Here is a 22646-nt window from a genome sequence, read left to right as displayed (position 1 = left end):
CCGTGATATCACCTCTCCTCCAAGTAAAAGGGTCACCAACGAAACCCAAATCTTACAGACCACACTTCATGAGACAGTCATGGAAATTCTTCATCATATCATTTGGTCTCGCATTACCGCCCTCTTTTTGAGATGAGTATACAGTTTCACTAAAATCTCCTAGAACAACCAAGGATGGTCACTCTTTTTATGTAAGTTACAGATATCATCCCAAGACATATGACGTTCAGACAAAGCCGGGTGACCATAAAAGACCATAAATCGCCATTGTACAACATCCTCGGGCATGAAAAAAATATCAATAGCATGGGAAGAAACAAAGTTCAACTGGATTTTATTCACTTTATGGTAAAATAAAACAAGCCCACCGGCCCGACCATCATTATCCACTACAAACATGGAATCTCGTTTCTATTAATTGTTGTTGTAAAGAGTTTTGTGTTACACTTACGGATGGTGGGATTACGGATGAAAGTTATAAAATGGTGTGGCATCATTTTGTTATTGGGTTCTATGCAAAATTCAGGGGAACTAGTGGATGAATAATCTGTAAAGAGTGTCTCCAACCGAACCCATACTTCATACGATAAATTAATTTATTAATTTATTAATCCCTAACGTAACAAATGACATCTCTTTGCACAAATGCAAGAAGCTGCTAGGAAGGATGTTGAGGGGCCCTTTGGAGTGTTCCAAGCTCATTTGGATATTGTTCGTGGAGCCGCAAGATGTGAGATCTGAAGACAATGTCGCAAGTGATGATTTGTTGAGTAATAGTATCGCACAACATGATTGTGGAAGATTAGGGTGAAGAGGCAGCCCACACGCATGATTTGATAAGTCCAGAGTACGTGTCCGCCTCTCAGCACAAGATGCATAGCATGCTGCGAACTTTCTGAAGATGCATCATGTTGTACCACAGCTCCCGGAAAATGGAACTGGAATTCCACTTTGAGCCAAAGATTTCATTCCGGCGGCCTGTTGTGGGCGACTCAAACGTTTCACGCGTAGAGCAGCCCATGGAGAAGACTTGAATGTTTTTGGGGGCTCGGACAACGCGTTTCCTCTGTGCGAGATTTAAAGCCGGAGAGGCAGGATCGCAGGACCGAAGGACGGCAGCGTTATCAGCAAGGCAGGCCTCCATCCGTCCATCATCCGATTTCATCACTATCCGGTATCCGCACACCACCACCCCCTAACCTACCACCACCTACCTCCTACCACCAGCGCGCGCATTCATGGCTGCCCTGCTGTTTCCCTCACCCGCCACGACAGCGACGACTCGCTATGCCTCCATCCCATGATACATCATCGCCGTTCCGTCCCGTCCCGTCCACTCCGTGCTGTGGTCACGCGCCGTAGGGCCGTCCGGCTAACCGCGCGCGGCCGACGGCGACTGTTAACCTAGCCGAGGAGAACAGGCCTGATGCGACACTGAGCAATGGCGACGGCGCCTTTCCTGCTTCATTCCCCCCAACCTCTTGCTGCCATACTTAAGTGGGTCGTAATGCTTAAACCCGAAGGCTCCCTCCCTCCGTCTGAGACGCGGCACGGACAGTTTCATGAAAAGCCCTTTCACCATTGATTGCCAGACAACAGCCGTCTTCAGCTACAGTTGTTACACCAACAAATGAAGATCTAATTCCCTCAACAACAACAAAATAATGAAGACCCAAAACTTTGTCTAATGAACATATTACAAACCCTAACAGCGGGCGCGTTTTGCCGTGAACTGGCGAAACTTTTCGGAAGCGCCCCTTCGGTTTTCAGGCAATTCCGATGTCTACATCTTTGACAGGGATAAGGGGGGATATTGTATGGGTCGATGCCACATGATCTCCGGTAGAAAGAATATCGTGTCGCTGCTATCTGCGAGATCCTCAGTTGCAAGCAGCTCTCACTTCATGGGATTCCGTCGTGGAGCCACCGCCGCCCATGTTCATCAGGGTGGTGAGGTGGGGGATCTCCTTCGGCACCGACGCCGTCAACACCTGCAACCAACGGAGCCAGCCACCCCAGGGTGTCATCATCTTCAATTCAGGCTGGTACTAACATTAAACCAGGCGGTACCGGATGAAATTTAGGGCGGTACCTCGTGGCCGTTCTCGGTGATGAGGACCTCGTCCTCGATCCTTATTCCGATGCCCCGGAACCTGTCCGGGGCCTTCTCGTTGAGTATCGGGACCGAGGGAATGTAGATCCCCGGTTCAATGGTTATTACCTGTGCACATGCCACATGCAGGACCTCTTGTCAGTGTTACAACTCAGATTTCCATGGAAGACGGATGATAATTGGGAGATGCGCTAAATTTGCTAGTGTTATGTAAAATGCGGTGCACAAAAGCCAGCTGGTGCTGATCTACTTACAACGCCTGGCTCCAAGGGTTTGTCGGAGGTGAGGCTAGTGGAGTCATGAATATCCATTCCCAAAGAATGACCTGGATGCCAGGGTGACAAAGGGTTATTAAGCTGGTCCCAAGATCCAAATCTCTTGCATCAAACGACAAATCTAATCAAGAGACAGGTAGATTCTGAGACCTATTGAGGTTGGATTCAAATAATTGTATTGGATAGATTTGCCCTTCCCTATAATTCCAAGTTCTTGGAATCCGCTTATCAACATCTTGACCTGTGATTTGGAGATTAGAGCCGTGGACCTTTATAAATCAAGTTTTACATCTTTACATTAAAAAATTGAATTAGAACATATACTGAGGATATACCGAATGATGGTGTATCTCTCTAATGCTCGTGCCTGGTTTACAAAGCTTTATGCATTCCTTATTCGTCTCCAGTATTAAACTGTACAGTTCTTCCTGTACAATTGAGGATAAAAAAAGGTACTCGTAAGTCCAAAATTACCGCTTTTTCGGTTGGATACAAGTATATCATATAAAGAAATGAACATTGGGCATTTACCTGAGCAGCTGAAAATCTACCGCAGGGTGGCCATGTCCGTGTCAGGTCACTAAGGTAGCCATGGTACTCACATCCAACATCCATGAGGACAAGATCACCCGATTTGATCTGTCAAACGACTCAAACGGCAAAAATCAACTTTACAAGAAAAGCTATCTGAGATATACGACTACAGAAGAACTCTGTTGTACCTTCTTATCATTTCTTGAGTAATGTACAACACTGCCATTTGCGCCACCACCAACTACAGGATGGAACCTAAGATAAGGAAACAAGAAGAAAAACGTAAATCAATTTAGCATGGCACCTTGCTCACTCAACAAAAGACAATGGTTCCTTAATTTATGGATCTCAACAGATCACTGCAAACTTATTCTACCAGCTATCAGCTAAGAAAAACAGATGAACACAGGGCCACACAGTCAGTGCCTCAGATGCAATCTATATAAAGCAGAAGGATAAAAACAATATACAGTGACAATATATACTTACGCCATTCTTTGGGCACCTCTCATTTTGCACTCATACTCTATTTTAGCAGCTAACTGGCTTTCCTCTCTGTGGGTCCTTGAGAGCAACATTGTCTGCAAAAGAGACTGGACAGAAAGAGAGAATTTAAGTCAGTAAACAGAAAAAGAGAAGCACTGCATGCAGCCGTGCACGTCTTTCAGACAACCGTTCTGTCACTTGTACAGTGTGTGACTTGCAAAATTGAGTCACTTCGTCTTGTCTTCTAGCTTATTGAATGCATATTTGGCAACTTGAGGTAAAATTCTAGACGTAATAATAGAACCCAAACAATTGTACAATCTGAGTTGTGGGGCTATCTAAAGGGGCAGAAAAGTAGTTGACGGATGTCTACAATAGACATTCTCAACATCATAAACCCACTGGTGGTCTTGAAAGAAAAGTTCTCCCATTGCCAATGGTGTTCTGTCTAATCCTCTGGCAGCACAATGGACCAGTATAATCCCACAATCAGACAATCCACCATAACACTACCCTCAACCCAACCAGCAATTTCCCTGTGCTTTTAAATATATCATTCACCTAAGAGTTTGGGACCAATGTCTTTTTACTGGAATATACTAAATAATTTCTGGAAATTTTCTATCCAAGGCTGAACTTAGAGAGAGCATCAGACTCAATATCTCCTAAGAATGCATGAAGAAAACAACAGAAGTACAACCAAAAATACCTGAGAAACAATAGATGCTGACTCCCTCATCAACTTGATTTCCGATTTTGACTTGATCCACCGCAGTTCATCAGTGTAATGCGTAAGATCTTTTACTTTATTGTTGAGTGATGCCCTGCGGAAGGCATCAAAGTTCCTATAAGAAGATGTGGATGCCTTTGCATTGTGATACACCACTTTTGATTGCTCAATCATTTCAGGAAGGATCTACATTTTAATAGAAATTGTGTCAATTGAGAAGCATTCTGTGACCAGCAACTAAGAAAGTACTCTCTCTGATCACAAAAAGAGTGTCGCCTTGGAAATCGCCACGGTCTCCAAAATGCAACCTTGGCCACTAATTCTAATGCTAAATACTAAATTGTTTTTTAGTCTATATACTGATATCATTTACATATGTTAAATCTCAATATTCATATAGATACGATATACTCCCTCCATTTCCGTAATATAGTGCGTATAGATTTTCTGAAAAGTCAAATGTAAACTTTGACCAAGTTCATAGAGAAAACTATTTATATCTATAATACCACATATATAAAATATGAAACTACATCTTATGATGAATCTAATGATATGTGTTTGGCATTCTAGATGTAAATGTTTTTCTCCACAAACTTTGTCAACTTTGTCAAAGTTTGTGAGGTTTGATTTTTTAAGAAAATCTATATGCACTACATTATGGGATGGAGGGAGTATAAGTTTAATAGTTTGACTATGCGCCCCCAAATGATAATATCTCTTGACTGGAGGGAGCAGTGCAGGCAGGTAGCAATTAGAAGGTAATAATTAGTGCCCAGGGGCGATGAATCAAAAACATGCGGAAACAAAACCCAAAAGCTAACCTTTTTCATCTCACTAAGTGGAAATGCTTTATTTGCCTTGAAGAAATCCACAGCTGCTTCAACTCCAGCAGTCTGACCTTCCCAAACTACATCCTGGAGACAAACCACATTCGTAAGAATGGTTTGGCTCAGTTGAAGGTATGAGAGTATGAGGTAACAGGCCAACAGGTCATTATTACCTCCTTATGTTTATCTGGCATGAACATGCATAAACCAGTTTCCTTACTTAAAACTGCTACACCACCAGGTTGTGTACAACCTGTAATGTACAGGTAATCACCATTCTGTCTGAATGAGTACGGAACTACATCAGTCATCATCTGCTGATCTGCAGATGCAATTATGGCCAAGCTCTTCTCTGGTAAAGCATCCACAAGCTTTTTTCTTCTGGATATGTACTCCTCACTTGTGATGCCTGGTGTAATCTCCTCATCAGCTAATAACTGGTTCATTGTATTACAATATTTAAGAAAGAATGAAAAGAATCACTTTGACAACCACAAAAGTAAAAAAAAAAAGTAAATGCATCAGAGTTAGCACAGGGAATGTGGACTTTTATGAATGTGAAAACAATGAGCACGGGCATGTTTGGCCTAATAAGGCTTGTTCTGTAGACTGATTTTCAAAGCTATACTTAATACTTATAAGAGAAAATAATTGGTTTATCTTATAAATTCAAAGTACTTTGGGATTTTTGGGGTGAATTAGGCTTATTTCTTTAGATAATGGGGTAAATTCAGGTAAAAGAAATCCCAACCTTCCACATGTGGACAGACTTAATCTTTAAAAAAAAACTGGCGTTCTGGCCTTACTTTGAGCCAAGAACACCATTGAAACACCATGGCTACACTATGGTAATATCCTATTCAGAGTGTATGAAAGATGATGATAATAATGGATGTATAGAAACTCTTACAGATACTGGTTTTTGTCATAAGAGATATCATTATAATTTAACCAGAGGCAACAAGTAATGTACAAAGTTAGCCATTAGCTAAGAGGCAACGTGTTACAACATCTGGATATGGGGGGCCACAAAAATACTGAAAGAACTAGCTATCACCTACCTTGCGAGATGAACACTAGGTAAGTACTCACATGGTCTAGCTACCAAAGTAGAGAGAGATTAAAAAGTTAGCACGGCTGTAAACTTTGAAACAACCAGCAAGTGCAGCAATAAACCAGTAAGGATTATGATAATCCCCTTTTTTCAACCTGCTTTTGCCTAATTCACCATTTGTTTAACCAGCCTTTTCTGCTTGTGCCGCTGCTTTTCCACAGCAGATTATAAAAGAAGCTCAGCACAGCACAGTTCAGAAACCACACAACTGCACACTGAGCCTAAAAGAGATATTACCTCAGGATGAGATTTGGGTGTTGGTTGGCCAACATCAATTATTCCCCCGGTAGTGTATGCAGCACGCCTAACTATACTGTGAGAGGTAGATAACAACCGAGACGCCACCTGCATGCAGCATTAGAACAACGCCTTGAATCAGAATCCAACACTCAGGAGGTACATAATGCTGTAAAAGGACCTGTACGAGGCGTGGGCGTTGTGTTCATGCCACCAAATTGCTCCCATTAACCAGAGTCCAGAAGTATTAAGGATTGAATATAATTCATCAATTGCAAGAATTCATCAGTTCCATGATAAAAGTGAACCTATAATTAGTGGCGATTAGAATCCAGGGAACCACGATTTGGACGCTTTAAGTTCCAGTCTGTTTGTGCTGCCAAGACGTGAAACGTGCAAATCACAATTCAACCAGAACCCAAATTAACCAAGGACCTCATGAGAACCGAATCTCAGGGCATTGCTGAAATTCAAAGCTATTCCATTCTACCCTTAAGCTACCCCCAATCCAGTATTCAGTGAAGCTAACAGTCCAAGGGTATCCCCTCAGCTGCTTCTCAACCACTACACGACAGATCGACCTAGTGGTTAAACGCTTGTGACAAGGTCGAGAACAAAGCCGCGCCTTTGGTGAGCACACGATACTAGTAGACACTAAATACATATATAGAAGTACAGCAAATTAATAATCTTCGGCGAAGGCAGCGCGGACAGAGAGCGAATCATGAAACGAGCGGCGGTCGCGGAAAATCCTAAGAATGATTAGGGGGAACACGAAGAGGGGAGAGGGGAAGAGCTTCCCGTCGGCGGTGATTAGTAATTAGTGGGTTCGATCCGAGTACCTCGCTTGCCCGCAGCGTCCTTCGCAAGAATCGCGCCGCCGTCGCCATGGCAGCTGCTGCGGCGTTAAACCCCTTTCCCTCTCCTGATTTTTCTTCTCCCCTCCAGCAGCCTTCTCCTTTCCCCGGAGAGACCCTAACCTGGGACTCTGCGGTGATCCTGGCCGTCCAGAAGGGACGGGAAAGGTGTGTATGTAAAACAGTCTTCATCACTAATCCTAAAGCGTTGTTCGGTCTTTGTTCAAAGTTTTTTTTTTTGTTTTTTTGGTGGAAGCATGTTTTTTTTTTTGACAATTTTGTGCGGAACCATGTTCAAATAGCTATGGCGACACCGCTCTAGGCTTTTCAGGTCCATCCAAATTACTCCCTCCATAAACTAACTAATACTTAATATAAGAGTGTTTAGATCACTAAAGTTAATATAAGAGCGAGTAGTGATCTAAACGCTTTTATATTAGTTTACAGAAGGAGTACAATTTATGTCGTTTGTTCATTCTTTTTAATAATTTGCATGCCTACCATATTTGTGTTTTCTTCTATTCCAGTGTCCTCAATCTATGGTTGGGAGAGGCCCTGCCATTGTAGTATAAAATAGTTAGCAAATCGAAACTAAATAGCTGATGAATGTAAACCTTTTTCTCTATGTCCGGGGACTGGAAGTTTGGTGAAGCTCCAGGAGGCAATCACATTGTGAGTGGCGATGATAGTGCAGCTGCGGGAGATCACGGCGCGTAGTGGTTAGCGTTGCCGGGAGGAACTCGATAGTGGCAACAACGTTGCGGGGAGGAATAGATTCGGTGATGTTAGGGTTGGGGAGCTTCGGATTACATGTTAGAATTTAGGGGAGGACTGAAGAGGGTGGAGAATGGAGGGCATCGATGCATGAGAAGAACCACCAAATGCCCAAGGGATGGAGGTTTATGCTGTGGTGATGGCAAAATGAATGACAACATTGGGCATCGGTGGTGGAGCTAGACAGGGAATGTTGGAGGGGGAAGGGAAAATACCATACTTTTTTAGGGGGGGCAAAGTTTATGCCTATGTTAATTAAGCTCCTCTAAAAATATATTCAGACATTTTGTCAAGGTTGGGTGGGGGGACTGTTGGGGAACGTAGCATGCAATTTCAAAAATTTCCTACGCTCACGCAAGATCTATCTAGGAGATGCATAGCAACGAGAGGGGGAGAGTGTGTCCACATACCCTCGTAGACCGAAGGTGGAAGCGTTAGGTTTACGCGGTTGATGTAGTCGAACGTCTTCACGATCCAACCGATCTTAGTACCGAATGTACGCCACCTCCGTGTTCAGCACACGTTCAGCTCGATGACGTCCCTCGAACTCTTGATCCAGCAGAGGGTCGAGGGAGAGTTCCCTCAGCACAACGGCGTGGTGATGGTGTTGGTGATGTGATCCTGGCAGGGCTTCGCCTAAGCACTACGACGCTATGACCGGAGGAGTAAACTGTGGAGGGGGAACCGCACACGGCTAAGAGAACAATTGATGTGCCTTTGGGGTGCCCCCTGCCCCCGTATATAAAGGAGGGGAGGAGGAGGCCGGCGGCCAAGAGGGGCGCGCCATGGGGAGGAGTCCTACTAGGACTCCACTCCTAGTAGGATTCGCCCCCACCCCCCTCCCCTTTTCCTTTCTTCCACCAGAGGGAAAGGGAAGGAGAGGGAGAGGGAAAGGGAAGGGGGCCGCGCCCCCTCCTCCTTGTCCTATTCTGACTCCCTAGGAGGGGGCGCGTGCCACCCCCCCTCCCCCCACCCCCGCAGGCTTCCCTCTCTCTCCCTTAGGCCCATGTAGGCCCAACACTTCCCCGGGGGGTTCCGGTAACCCCTCGGTACTCCGGTAAAATACCCGAACCACTCGAAACCATTCCGATGCCCGAATACTACCTTCCAATATATGAATCTTTACCTCTCGACCATTTCGAGACTCCTCGTCATGTCCGTGATCTCATCCGGGGCTCCGAACAAACTTCGGTCACCAAAACACGTAACTCATAATACAAATCATCATCGAACGTTAAGCGTGCGGACCCTACGGGTTCGAGAACTATGTAGACATGACCGAGACACATCTTCGGTCAATAACCAATAGCGGAACCTGGATGCTCATATTGGTTCCTACATATCCTACGAAGATCTTTATCGGTCAAACCGCAATAACAAAATACGTTATTCCCTTTGTCATCGGTATGTTACTGATGTCTACTACACAACCTTCTTCTTGTAGACGTTGTTGGGCCTCCAAGTGCAGAGGTTTGTAGGACAGTAGCAAATTTCCCTCAAGTGGATGACCTAAGGTTTATCAATCAGTGGGAGGCGTAGGATGAAGATGGTCTCTCTCAAACAACCCTGCAACCAAACAGCAAAGAGTCTCTTGTGTCCCCAACACACCCAATACAATGGTAAATTGTATAGGTGCACTAGTTCGGCGAAGAGATGGTGATACAAGTGCAATATGGATGGTAGATATAGGTTTTTGTAATCTGAAAATATAAAAACAGCAAGGTAACTAATGATAAAAGTGAGCAAAAACGGTATTGCAATGCGTTGAAACAAGGCCTAGGGTTCATACTTTCACTAGTGCAGGTTCTCAACAAGGATAACATAATTAGATCATATAAGTATCCCTCAACATGCAACAAAGAGTCACTCCAAAGTCACTAATAGCGGAGAACAAACGAAGAGATTATTGTAGGGTACGAAACCACCTCAAAGTTATTCTTTCCGATCAATCCATTGGGCTATTCCTATAAGTGTTACAAATAGCCCTAGAGTTCGTAGTAAAATAACACCTTAAGACACAAATCAACCAAAACCCTAATGTCACGTAGATACTCCAATGTCACCTCAAGTATCCGCGGGTATGATTATACGATATGCATCACACAATCTCAGATTCATCTATTCAACCAACAGAAAGAACTTCAAAGAGTGCCCCAAAGTTTCTACCGGAGAGTCAAGACGAAAACGTGTGCCGACCCCTATGCATAGATTCCCAAGGTCACGAAACCCGTAAGTTGATCACCAAAACGAACATCAAGTGAATCAATAGAATACCCCATTCTCACCACAGGTATCCCACGCAAGACATACATCAAGTGTTCTCAAATCCTTAAAGACTCAATCTGATAAGATAACTTCAAAGGGAAAACTCAATCCATTACAAGAAGGTAGAGGGGGAGAAACATCATAAGATCCAACTATAGTAGCAATGTTCGCGGTACATCAAGATCGTGCCACATCAAGAACACGAGAGAGAAAGAGATCAAACACATAGCTACTGGTACATACCCTCAGCCCCAAGGGTGAACTACTCCCTCCTCGTCATGGAGAGCGCCGGGATGATGAAGATGGCCACCGGTGATGATTCCCCCTCCGGCAGGGTGCCGAAACAGGGTCCCGATTGGTTTTTGGTGGCTACAGAGGCTTGCGGCGGCGGAACTCCCGATCTAGGTTTCTTTTCGGGGGTTTCTGTATTTATAGGAATTTTTTGCGTCGGTCTCACGTCAGGGGGGTCTCCGAGTCATCCACGAGGCAGGGGGCGCGCCCAGGGGGTAGGGCGCGCCCTCCACCCTCGTGGATGGCTCGGGACTCTTCTCGCCCAACAATTTTACTCTGGGGGCTTCTTTTGGTCCATAAAAAATCATCAAAATTTGGCACGTCAATTGGACTCCGTTTGGTATTCCTTTTCTGTAAAACTCAAAAACAAGGAAAAGACAGAAACTGGCATTGGGCTCTAGGTTAATAGGTTAGTCCCAAAAATCATATAAAATAGCATATAAATGCATATAAAACATCCAAGATGGATAACATACTAGCATGGAACAATAAAAAATTATAGATACGTTGGAGACGTATCAAGCATCCCCAAGCTTAATTCCTGCTCGTCCTCGAGTAGGTAAATGATAAAAACAGAATTTTTGATGTGGAATGCTACCTAACATATTTATCAATGTAATCTTCTCTATTGTGGCAAGAATATTCAGATCCATAAGATTCAAAACAAAAGTTTAATATTGACATAAAAACAGAAATACTTCAAGCACACGAACAAAGCAATCATGTCTTCTCAAAATAACATGGCCAAAGAAAGCTATCCCTACAAAATCATATAGTCTGGCTATGCTCTATCTTCATCACACAAAATATTTAAATCATGCACAACCCCGGTTTCAGCCAAGCAATTGTTTCATACTTTAGTATTCTCAAACTTTTTCAACTTTCACGCAATACATGAGCGTGAGCCATGGACATAGCACTATAGGTGGAATAGAATGGTGGTTGTGGAGAAGACAAAAGGAGAAGATAGTCTCACATCAACTAGGCGTATCAACGGGCTATGGAGATGCCCATCAATAGATATCAATGTGAGTGAGTAGGGATTGCCATGCAACGGATGCACTAGAGCTATAAGTATATGAAAGCTCAAAAAGAAACTAAGTGAGTGTGTATCCAACTTGCTTGCTCATGAAGACCTAGGGCATTTGAGGAAGCCCATCATTGGAATATACAAGCCAAATTCTATAATGAAAATTCCCACTAGTATATGAAAGTGACAACATAGGAGACTCTCTGTCATGAAGATCATGGTGCTACTTTGAAGCACAAGTGTGGTAAAAAGGTAGTAGCATTGCCCCTTCTCTCTTTTTCTCTCATTTTTTCTCTTTATTTTTTTGGGGGGCCCTCTCCTTTTTTGGCCTCTTTTTTATTTTTTATTTTTTATTTTTCGTCCGGAGTCTCAACCCGACTTGTGGGGGAATCATAGTCTCCATCATCCTTTCCTCACTGGGACAATGCTCTAATAATGATGATCATCACACTTTTATTTACTTACAACTCAATACTTAGAACAAAATAGGACTCTATATGAATGCCTCCGGCGGTGTACCGGGATGTGCAATGACTCAAGAGTGACATGTATGAAAGAATTATGAAAGGTGGCTTTGCCACAAATACGATGTCAACTACATGATCATGCAAAGCAATATGACAATGATGAAGCGTGTCATAATAAACGGAACGGTGGAAAGTTGCATGGCAATATATCTCGGAATGGCTATGGAAATGCCATAATAGGTAGGTATGGTGGCTGTCTTGAGGAAGGTATATGGTATCGGCGAAAGTTGCGCAACACAAGAGAGGCTAGCAATGGTGGAAGAGTGAGAGTGCGTATAATCCATGGACTCAACATTAGTCATAAAGAACTCATATACTTATTGCAAAACTCTACAAGTCATCAAAACAAAGTACTACACGCATGTTCCTAGGGGAAGGGTTGGTAGGAGTTAACCATCGCACGATCCCGACCTCCACTCATAAGGAAGACAATCAATAAATACCTCATGCTCCAACTTCATCACATAACGGTTCACCATACGTGCATGCTACGGGAATCACAAACTTTAACACAAGTATCTCTCAAATTCACAACTACTCCACTAGCATGACTCTTATATCACCATCTTCATATCTCAAAACAATCATAAAGAATCAAACTTCTCATAGTATTCAATGCACTTTATATGAAAGTTTTTATTATATCCCTCTTGGATGCCTATCATATTAGGACTAAATTCATAACCTAAGCAAATTACCATGTTGTTTAAGACTCTCAAAATAATATAAGTGAAGCATGCGAGTTCATCAATTTCTTCAAAATAAAACCACCGTCGTGCTCTAAAAAGATATAAGTGAAGCACTAGAGCAAATGACAAACTACTCCAAAAGATATAAGTGAAGATCAATGAGTAGTCGAATAATTATGCAACTATGTGAAGACTCCCTAACATCTAAGAATTTCAGATCTTGGTATTTTATTCAAACAGCAAGCAAAACAAAAGAAAATAAAATGATGCTCCAAGCAAAACACATATCATGTGGTGAATAAAAATATAGCTCCAAGTAAGGTTACCGATGAACGAAGAAGAAAGAGGGGATGCCTTCCGTGGCATCCCCAAGCTTAGGCTCTTGGTTGTCCTTGAATGTTACCTTGGGGTGCCTTGGGCATAGCCAAGCTTAGGCTCTTGCCACTCCTTATTCCATAGTCCATCGAATCTTTACCCAAAACTTGAAAACTTCACAACACAAAACTCAACAGAAAACTCGTAAGCTCCGTTAGTATAAGGAAATAAAATCACCACTTTTGTTATTGTTGTGAACTCATTATTTATTTATATTGGTGTAATATATACTGTATTCCAACTTATATATGGTTCATACCCTCCGATACTACTCATAGATTCATCAAAATAAGCAAACAACACATAGAAAACAGAATCTGTCAAAAACAGAACAGTTTGTAGTAATCGGTAACTCTCGAATACTTATGTAACTCCAAAAATTCTGAAATAAATTGGTGGACGTGCGGAATTTGCCTATTAATCTTCTGCATAAAGAATCAACTTAAAAGCACTCTTCTGTAAAAAATGACAGCTAATCTCGTGAGCGCAAAGTTTCTGTTTTTTACAGCAAGATCACATTCACTTTCACCCAAGTCTTCCCAAAGGTTCTACCTGGCACTTTATTGAAACAAAAGCTATAAAACATAATTACTACAGTAGCTTAATCATGTGGACACACAAAAACAGTAGGGGTAAATATTGGGTTGTCTCCCAACAAGCGCTTTTCTTTAATGCCTTTTCTAGCTAGGCATGATGATTTCAATGATGCTCACATAAAAGATAAGAATTGAAACATAAAGAGAGCATCATGAAGAATATGACTAGCCCATTTAAGTCTAACCCACTTCCTATGAATAGATATTTTGTGAGTAACAATTTATGGGAACAAGAATCAACTAGCATAGGAAAGCAAAACAAGCATAACTTCAAGATTTTAAGCACATAGAGAGGAAACTTGATATTATTGCAATTCCTACAAGCATATATTCCTCCCTCATAATAATTTTCAGTAGCATCATGAATGAATTCAACAATATAACCATCACATAAAGCATTCTTTTCATGATCTACAAGCATAGAATTTTTATTACTCTCCACATAAGCAAATTTCTTCTCAAGAATAGTAGTGGGAGCAAACTCGACAAAATAACTATCATGTGAGGCATAATCCAATTGAAAATTAAAATCATGCTCACAAGTTTCATGGTTATCATTATTCTTTATAGCATACATGTCATCACAATAATCATCATAGATAGCAACTTTGTTCTCATAATCAATTGGAACCTCTTCCGAAATAGTGGATTCATCACTAAATAAAGTCATGACCTCTCCAAATCCACTTTCATAATTATCACAATAAGATTCAACACCCTCCAAAATAGTGGGATCATTACTTCCTAAAGTTGACACTCTTCCAAACCCACTTTCATCAATATAATCATCATAAATAGGAGGCATGCTATCATCATAATAAATTTGCTCATCAAGACTTGGGGGACAAAAAATATCATCTTCGTCAAGCATAGCATCCCCAAGCTTGTGGCTTTGCATATCATTAGCATCATGGATATTCAAGGAATTCATACTAACAACATTGCAATCATGCTCATCATTCAAATATTTAGTGCCAAACATTTTAATGCATTCTTCTTCTAACACTTGAGCACAATTTTCCTTTCCATCCTTCTCACGAAAGATATTAAAAAGATGAAGCATATGAGGCACCCTCAATTCCATTTTTTTGTAGTTTTCTTTTATAAACTAAACTAGTGATAAAACAAGAAACTAAAATTTTCGATTGCAAGATCTAAAGATATACCTTCAAGAACTCACCTCCCGGGCAACGGTGCCAGAAAAGAGCTTGATGTCTACTACACAACCTTCTTCTTGTAGACGTTGTTGGGCCTCCAAGTGCACAGGTTTGTACGACAGTAGCAAATTTCCCTCAAGTGGATGACCTAAGGTTTATCAATCCGTGGGAGGCGTAGGATGAAGATGGTCTCTCTCAAACAACCCTACAACCAAATAGCAAAGAGTCTCTTGTGTACTCAACACACCCAATACAAAGGTAAATTGTATAGGTGCACTAGTTCGGCGAAGAGATGGTGATACAAGTGCAATATGGATGGCAGATATAGGTTTTTGTAATCTGAAAATATAAAAACAGCAAGGTAACTAATGATAAAAGTGAGCGAAAACGGTATTGCAATGCGTTGAAACAAGGCCTAGGGTTCATACTTTCAGTAGTGCAAGTTCTCCCAAAAAGGATAACATAATTAGATCATATAACTATCCCTCCACATGCAACAAAGAGTCACCCCAAAGTCACTAATAGAGGAGAACAAAGGAAGAGATTATTGTAGGGTACGAAACTACCTCAAAGTTATTCTTTCCGATCAATCCATTGGGCTATTCCTATAAATGTCACAAACAGCCCTAGAGTTCGTAGTAAAATAACACCTTAAGACACAAATCAACCAAAACCCCAATGTCACCTAGATACTCCAGTGTCACCTCAAGTATCCGCGGGTATGATTATACGATATGCATCACACAATCTCAGATTCATCTATTCAAACAACACAAAGAACTTCAAAGAGTGCCCCAAAGTTTCTACCGGAGAGTCAAGACGAAAATGTGTGCCAACCCCTATGCATAGATTCCCAAGGTCACGGAACCCGCAAGTTGATCACCAAAACAAACATCAAGTGAATCAATAGAATACCCCATTGTCACGACATGTATCCCATGCAAGACATACATCAAGTGTTCTCAAATCCTTAAAGACTCAATCTGATAAGATAACTTCAAAGGGAAAACTCAATCCATTACAAGAAGTTAGAGGGGGAGAAACATCATAAGATCCAACTATAGTAGCAAAGCTCGCGATACATCAAGATCGTGCCACATCAAGAACACGAGAGAGAGAGAGAGAGATCAAACACATAGCTACTGGTACATACCCTCAGCCCTGAGGGTGAACTACTCCCTCCTCGTCATGGAGAGCGCCGGGATTATGAAGATGGACACCAGTGATGATTCCCCCCTCTGGCAGGGTGCCGGAACAGGGTCCCGATTGGTTTTTGGTGGCTACAGAGGCTTGCGGCGGCGGAACTCCCGGTCTAGGTTTCTTTTCGGGGTGTTCTGTATTTATAGGAATTTTTGGCGTCGGTCTCACATCAGGGGGGTCTCCGAGTCATCCACGAGGCAGGGGGCGCGCCCAGGGGGGTAGGGCGCGCCCTCCACACTCGTGGATGGCTCGGGACTCTTCTGGCCCAACTATTTTACTCGGGGGCTTCTTTTGGTCCATAAAAAATCATCAAAATTTGGCACGTCAATTAGACTCCGTTTAGTATTCCTTTTCTGTAAAACTCAAAAGCAAGGAAAAAACAGAAACTGGCAGGCTCTAGGTTAATAGGTTAGTCCCAAAAATCATATAAAATAGCATATAAATGCATATAAAACATCCAAGATGGATAATATAATAGCATGGAACAATAAAAAATTATGGATACGTTGGAGACGTATCAGTTACTTGCCCGAGATTCGATCGTCGGTATCATCATACCTAGTTTAATATCGTTACCGACAAGTCTCTTTACTCGTTCTGTAATGCATCATCCCGTAACTAACTCATGAGTCACATTGCTTGCAAGGCTTATAGTGATGTGCATTACCGAGAGGGCCCAGAGATACCTCTCCGATACTCGTAGTGACAAATCCTAATCTTGATCTATGCCAACCCAACAAACACCTTCGGAGACACCTGTAGAGCATATTTATAATCACCCAGTTACGTTGTGATGTTTGATAGCACACAAGGTGTTCCTCCGGTATTCGGGAGTTGCATAATCTCATGGTGAGAGGAGTATGTATAAGTCATGAAGAAAGCAATAGCAATAAAACTTAATAATCATTATGCTAAGCTAACGGATGGGTCTTGTCCATCACATCATTCTCTAATGATGTGATCCCGTTCATCAAATGACAACACATATCTATGGTTAGGAAACTTAACCATCTTTGATTAATGAGCTAGTCAAGCAGAGGCATACTAGGGACACTCTGTTTTGTCTATGTATTCACACATGCACTAAGTTTCTGGTTAATGCAATTCTAGCATGAATAATAAACATTCATCATGAGATAAGGAAATATAAATAACAACTTTATCATGGCGTCTAGGGCATATTTCCTTCAGTCTCCCACTTGCACTAAAGTCAATAATCTAGATTACATAGTAACGATTCTAACACCCATGGAGTCTTGGTGCTGATCATGTTTTGCTCGTGAGAGAGGCTTAGTCAACGGGTCTGCAACATTCAGATCCGTATGTATTTTGCAAATCTCTATGTCTCCCTCCTTGACTTGATCGCGATGGAATTGAAGCATCTCTTGATGTGTTTGGTTCTCTTGTGAAATCTGGATTCCTTCGCCAAGGCAATTGCTCCAGTATTGTCACAAAAAAAATCATTGGACCCGATGCACTAGGTATTACACCTAGATCGGATATGAACCCCTTCATTTAGACTCCTTCATTTGCTGCTTCCGAAGCAGCTATGTACTCCGCTTCACACGTAGATCCCGCCACGACGCTCTGCTTGGAACTGCACCAACTTACAGCTCCACCATTCAATATAAATATGTATCCGGTTTGTGACTTAGAGTCATCCGGATCAGTGTCAAAGCTTGCATCGACGTAACCATTTACGACAAGCTCTTTGTCACCTCCATAAACGAGAAACATATCCTTAGTCCTTTTCAGGTATTTTAGGATGTTCTTGACCGCTGTCAAGTGATCCACTCCTAGATTACTTTGGTACCTCCTTGCTAAACTTATAGCAAGGCACACATCAAGTCTGGTACACATCATTGCATACATGATAGAACCTATGGCTGAGGCATAGGGAATGACTTTCATTTTCTCTCTATCTTCTGCACTTGTCGGGCATTGAGTCTGACTCAACTTCACACCTTGTAACATAGGCAAGAACCCTTTCTTTGATTGATCCATTTTGAAATTCTTCAAAACTTTATCAAGGTATGTGCTTTGTGAAAGTCCAATTAAGCGTCTTGATCTATCTCTATAGATCTTGATGCCTAATATATAAGCAGCTTCACCGAGGTCTTTCTTTGAAAATTCTTATTCAAGTATCCTTTTATGCTATCCAGAATTTATCTATTATTTCCAATCAACAATATGTCATCCACATATAATATCAAAAATGCTACATAGCTCCCACTCACTTTCTTGTAAATACAGGCTTCTCCAAAAGTTTGTATAAAACCATATGCTTTGATCACACTATCAAAGCATATATTCCAACTCCAAGAGGCTTGCACCAGTCCATAAATGGATCACTGGAGCTTGCACACTTTGTTAGCACCTTTAGGATCGCCAAAACCTTCTGGTTGCATCATATACAACTCTTCTTTAAGAAATCCATTAAGGAATGCAGTTTTGACATCCATTTGCCAAATTTCATAATCATAAGATGCGGCAATTGCTAACATGATTCGAACAGACTTAAGCATCGCTACGGGTGAGAAGGTCTCATCGTAGTCGACTCCTTGAACTTGTCGAAAACCTTTCGCAACAAGCCGAGCTTTTGTTGGGAAACGTAGTATTTCAAAAAAATTGCCTACGATCACGCAAGATCTATCTAGGAGAAGCATAGCAATGAGCGGGGAGAGTGTGTCCACGTACTCTCGTAGACCGAAAGCAGAAGCGTTTAGTAACGCGGTTGATGTAGTCGAACGTCTTCGCGATCCAATCGATCCAAGTACCGAACGTACGGCACCTCCGCGTTCAGCACACGTTCAGCTCGATGACATCCCTCGATCTCTTGATCTAGTTGAGGACGAGGGAGAGTTCCATCAGCACGACGGCGTGGCGACGGTGATGATGAAGTTACTGGCGCAAGGCTTCGCCTAAGCACTACGATGATATGACCGAGGTGTGTAACTGTGGAGGGGGGCACCGCACACGGCTAAGACAATTGTCTGTTGTGTGTTTGGGGTGCCCCCTGCCCCCATGTATAAAGGAGGTGAGGAGGAGGCCGACCAACAAGGGGCGCACCAGGGAGAGGGAAGTCCTGCTAGGACTCCAGTCCTAGTAGGATTCGGCCCCACCCTTTTTTCCTTTTACCGGAGGGGGAAAAGGGGAAGGAGAGGGAGTAGGAGAAGGAAAGGAGGGTGGCGCCCCCTTCCCAAGTCCAATTTGGCCTCCTCCCTTGTGGGGGGTGCACCAGCCCCTTGTGGGCTGGTTAGCCTCCCTCCTATGGCCCATAAGGCCCATATCTTTCCCCGGGGGGTTCCGGTAACCCCTCCGGTATGTACCCGATACACTCCAGAACCCTTCCGGTGTCCGAATACTACCTTCCAATATATCAATCTTCACCTCTCGGCCATTTCGAGACTCCTCGTCATGTCCGTGATCTCATCCGGAACTCCGAACAAACTTCGGTCATCAAATCACAAAACTCATAATACAAATCTTCATCGAACGTTAAGCGTGTGGACCCTACGGGTTCGAGAACTATGTAGACATGACCGAGACACCTCTCCGGTCAATAAAAAATAGCGGAACCTGGATGCTCATATTGGCTCCCACATATTCTACGGAGATCTTTATCGGTCAAACCGCATAACAACATACTTTGTTCCCTTTGTCATCGGTATGTTACTTGCCCGAGATTCGATTGTCATTATCATCATACCTAGTTCAATCTCGTTACTAGAAAGTCTCTTTACTCGTTCCGTAATGCATCATCCCGCAACTAACTCATTAGTCACATTGTTTGCAAGGCTTATAATGATGTGCATTACCGAGAGGGCCCAGAGATACCTCTCCGATACATGGAGTGACAAATCCTAATCTCGATCTATGCCAACCCAACAAACACCTTCGGAGACACTTGTAGAGCATCTTTATAATCACCCAGTTACATTGTGACGTTTGATAGCACATAAGGTGTTCCTCCGGTATTCGGGAGTTGCATAATCTCATAGTCAGAGGAACATGTATAAGTCATGAAGAAAGCAATAGCAATAAAACTCAACGATCATAATGCTAAGATAACGGATGGGTCTTGTCCATCACATCATTCTCCTAATGATGTGATCCCGTTCATCAAATGGCAACACATGTCTACGGTTAGGAAACTTAACCATCTTTGATTAACGAGCTAGTCTAGCAGAGGCTTACTAGGGACATGGTGTTTTGTCTATGTACCCACACATGTATCAAGTTTCGTTTAATACAATTCTACCATGGATAATAAACATTTATCATGGTATAAGGAAATATAAAATAACAACTTTATTATTGCCTCTAGGGCATATTTCCTTCAGTCTCCCACTTGCACTAGAGTCAATAATCTAGTTCACATCGCCATGTGATTTAACACCAATAGTTCACATCACCATGTGATTAGTTCACATCGCCATGTGACTAATACCGAAAGGGTTTTACTAGAGTCAATAATCTAGTTCGCATCACTATGTGATTAACACCCAAATAGTACTAAGGTGTGATCATGTTTTGCTTGTGAGAGAAGCTTAGTCAATGGGTCTGTCACATTCAGAGACGTATGTGTTTTGCAAATTTTCTATGTCTACAATGCTCTGCATGGAGATACTCTAGCTAATTGCTCCCACTTTCAATATGTATCCAGATTGAGACTCAGAGTCATCCAGATCGGTGTAAAAGCTTGCATCAGCGTAACTCTTTACGACAAACTCTTTATCACCTCCATAACCGTGAAATATCTCCTTAGTCTTCTAAGGATAATTTTGACCGCTGTCAAGTGATCCACTCCTGGATCAATATCATACCCCCTTGCCAAACTCATGGCAAGGTACACAATAGGTTTGGTACACAGCATAGCATACTTTATAGAACCTATGGCTGAGACATAGGGAATGACTTTCATTCTCTTTCTATTTTCTGCCATGGTCGTGTTTTGAGTCTTACTCAACTTTAAACCTTGCAATACAGGCAAGAACTCCTTCTTTGACTGTTCCATTTTTAACTACTTCAAAAATCTTGTCAAGGTATGTACTCATTGGAAAATCTTATCAAGCGTCTTGATCTATCTTTATAGATCTTGATGCCCAATATGTAAGCAGCTTCATCGAGGTCTTTCTTTGAAAAACTCCTTTCAAACACTCCTTTATGCTTTCCAGAAAATTCTACATCATTTCCGATCAACAATATGTCATTCACATATACTTATCAGAAAGGCTCACTACTGCAGGATGGTCCAAACGCGACACTACGATCAGAGACCCTTCGACGAAACTGTGTGCGATGCCATAATCGCAAACGATGGTGTAAAAAACCCGTCAAAAAAGGTGCAAAATATTTGCGATGACAGATGCATCAAACACAGTTCAGAATTTAGTTGCGTGTGCGATACAGGGCACTCAGCCCAATTAACTGTTTGGGATGAGGAGGCACAAAAGAAACGGGCAGCCAGATGAAGGCGTGTGCGATATACAACATACGGTTCACTGGGATGAACTGTGTGTGATTAGGCAACACAATGGAAACGGTTCAACTGAACAAGATGTGTGTGATACGCGACAAACAGGTCCGTAATCTGAAATGTGTGCGAAGACCAATAATAACACATACGATTGCTGCTAATAAACCGTGTGAATTGCTCTGTCTACAGTAGAATAACATGTATATATAACTGAAATAAACATCCAATTACATAAGTGACTATACAGATCATTCGCACACACCTCAATAAACAATTGCATGCATTCTAAAGTAGGAGAAACGATCGTCTAGTCATTTACTTCTTGTGACGCTCCTGCCACTGCTATGTGGCTCAATCCCTCATCTGGGTCAGGAAGAAGATAGTTCCTCATGTCAACGATCTGCCTGTACATCTCATAGCTTGTGTACGGTCCATGGCCGCGTACTTGACATGTTGTTCATCCAGTCTCTTATGCCACACACCGTGCCAGGCATTCTTGTCCTTATTGCTCTCTTGCTTCATCTTCGTGTAGTAGGGGTCGATGATGGCCGAGGCGAGGTCAACCAGGGAGTTCAGTTTGCTTTTGTCGCTGCCCCATACCTTATAGTGGTGCTGGATGTTGACAAGATTCGGGCATTTCAAGTCTGAAACCTTGAGCGCTTTTAGATCGTTGGTGGTGTCCACCGTAGCGATACTGTAGTCGGAGTTGTTGATAAACCTGGAGAAATGCTTGCAAGGCCTTGTGGCAAGGTGGAAGTGGTAGTCTCATGTCGCACGCACAACTGGGCGACGGCAACCTTCTGATCCGGCACGACCGATGGTGTACTCAAGGTCGAAGCCGACCACTCGGTACTTGTCCTCGGCAAGGAACTGCTCCATAGTTTGGATGGAGCTCTCCACCGAGACCGGATCGTTCGTGTACACCACCGAGAGGGCCTTCCCCCTCACGTGGGTGTCCACTACATGATGCATGGTGAACTGCCCGCCGTTGTCGTCGTCGGCCGCTGGGAGCACCATTGGAGCCACGGGGAGCGCCATTGGAACCGCTGGACATCCTCTCTGTATGTGTCCTCGTGGGTGTGCTTAT

At 42.6% G+C, this 22646-nt stretch overlaps 1 protein-coding gene across 1 annotated transcript; it reads right to left on the bottom strand.

The window, feature by feature from the left end:
* Positions 1-1558: 1558 nt before the first annotated feature.
* Positions 1559-7383, bottom strand: LOC109779422 (intermediate cleaving peptidase 55, mitochondrial). The gene is made up of 13 exons (XM_020338040.2): positions 7162-7383; positions 6320-6427; positions 5142-5405; positions 4963-5055; positions 4118-4324; positions 3412-3515; positions 3111-3177; positions 2920-3027; positions 2724-2816; positions 2539-2629; positions 2368-2438; positions 2093-2221; positions 1559-1991 (listed from the first exon to the last, which is right to left on the bottom strand). Exons 1-13 carry the CDS (start codon positions 7366-7368, stop codon positions 1881-1883), a joined length of 1653 nt encoding a protein of 550 aa, XP_020193629.2. The 5' UTR covers positions 7369-7383; the 3' UTR covers positions 1559-1880.
* Positions 7384-22646: the final 15263 nt, after the last annotated feature.

The sequence above is a fragment of the Aegilops tauschii genome, chromosome 5 (assembly GCF_002575655.3).
Source record: "Aegilops tauschii subsp. strangulata cultivar AL8/78 chromosome 5, Aet v6.0, whole genome shotgun sequence".
In the NCBI taxonomy this organism is placed as follows: domain Eukaryota; kingdom Viridiplantae; phylum Streptophyta; class Magnoliopsida; order Poales; family Poaceae; genus Aegilops; species Aegilops tauschii.
Note: the sequence above shows the minus strand (reverse complement) of the source record. Positions and strands in the feature narration are given on the sequence as shown.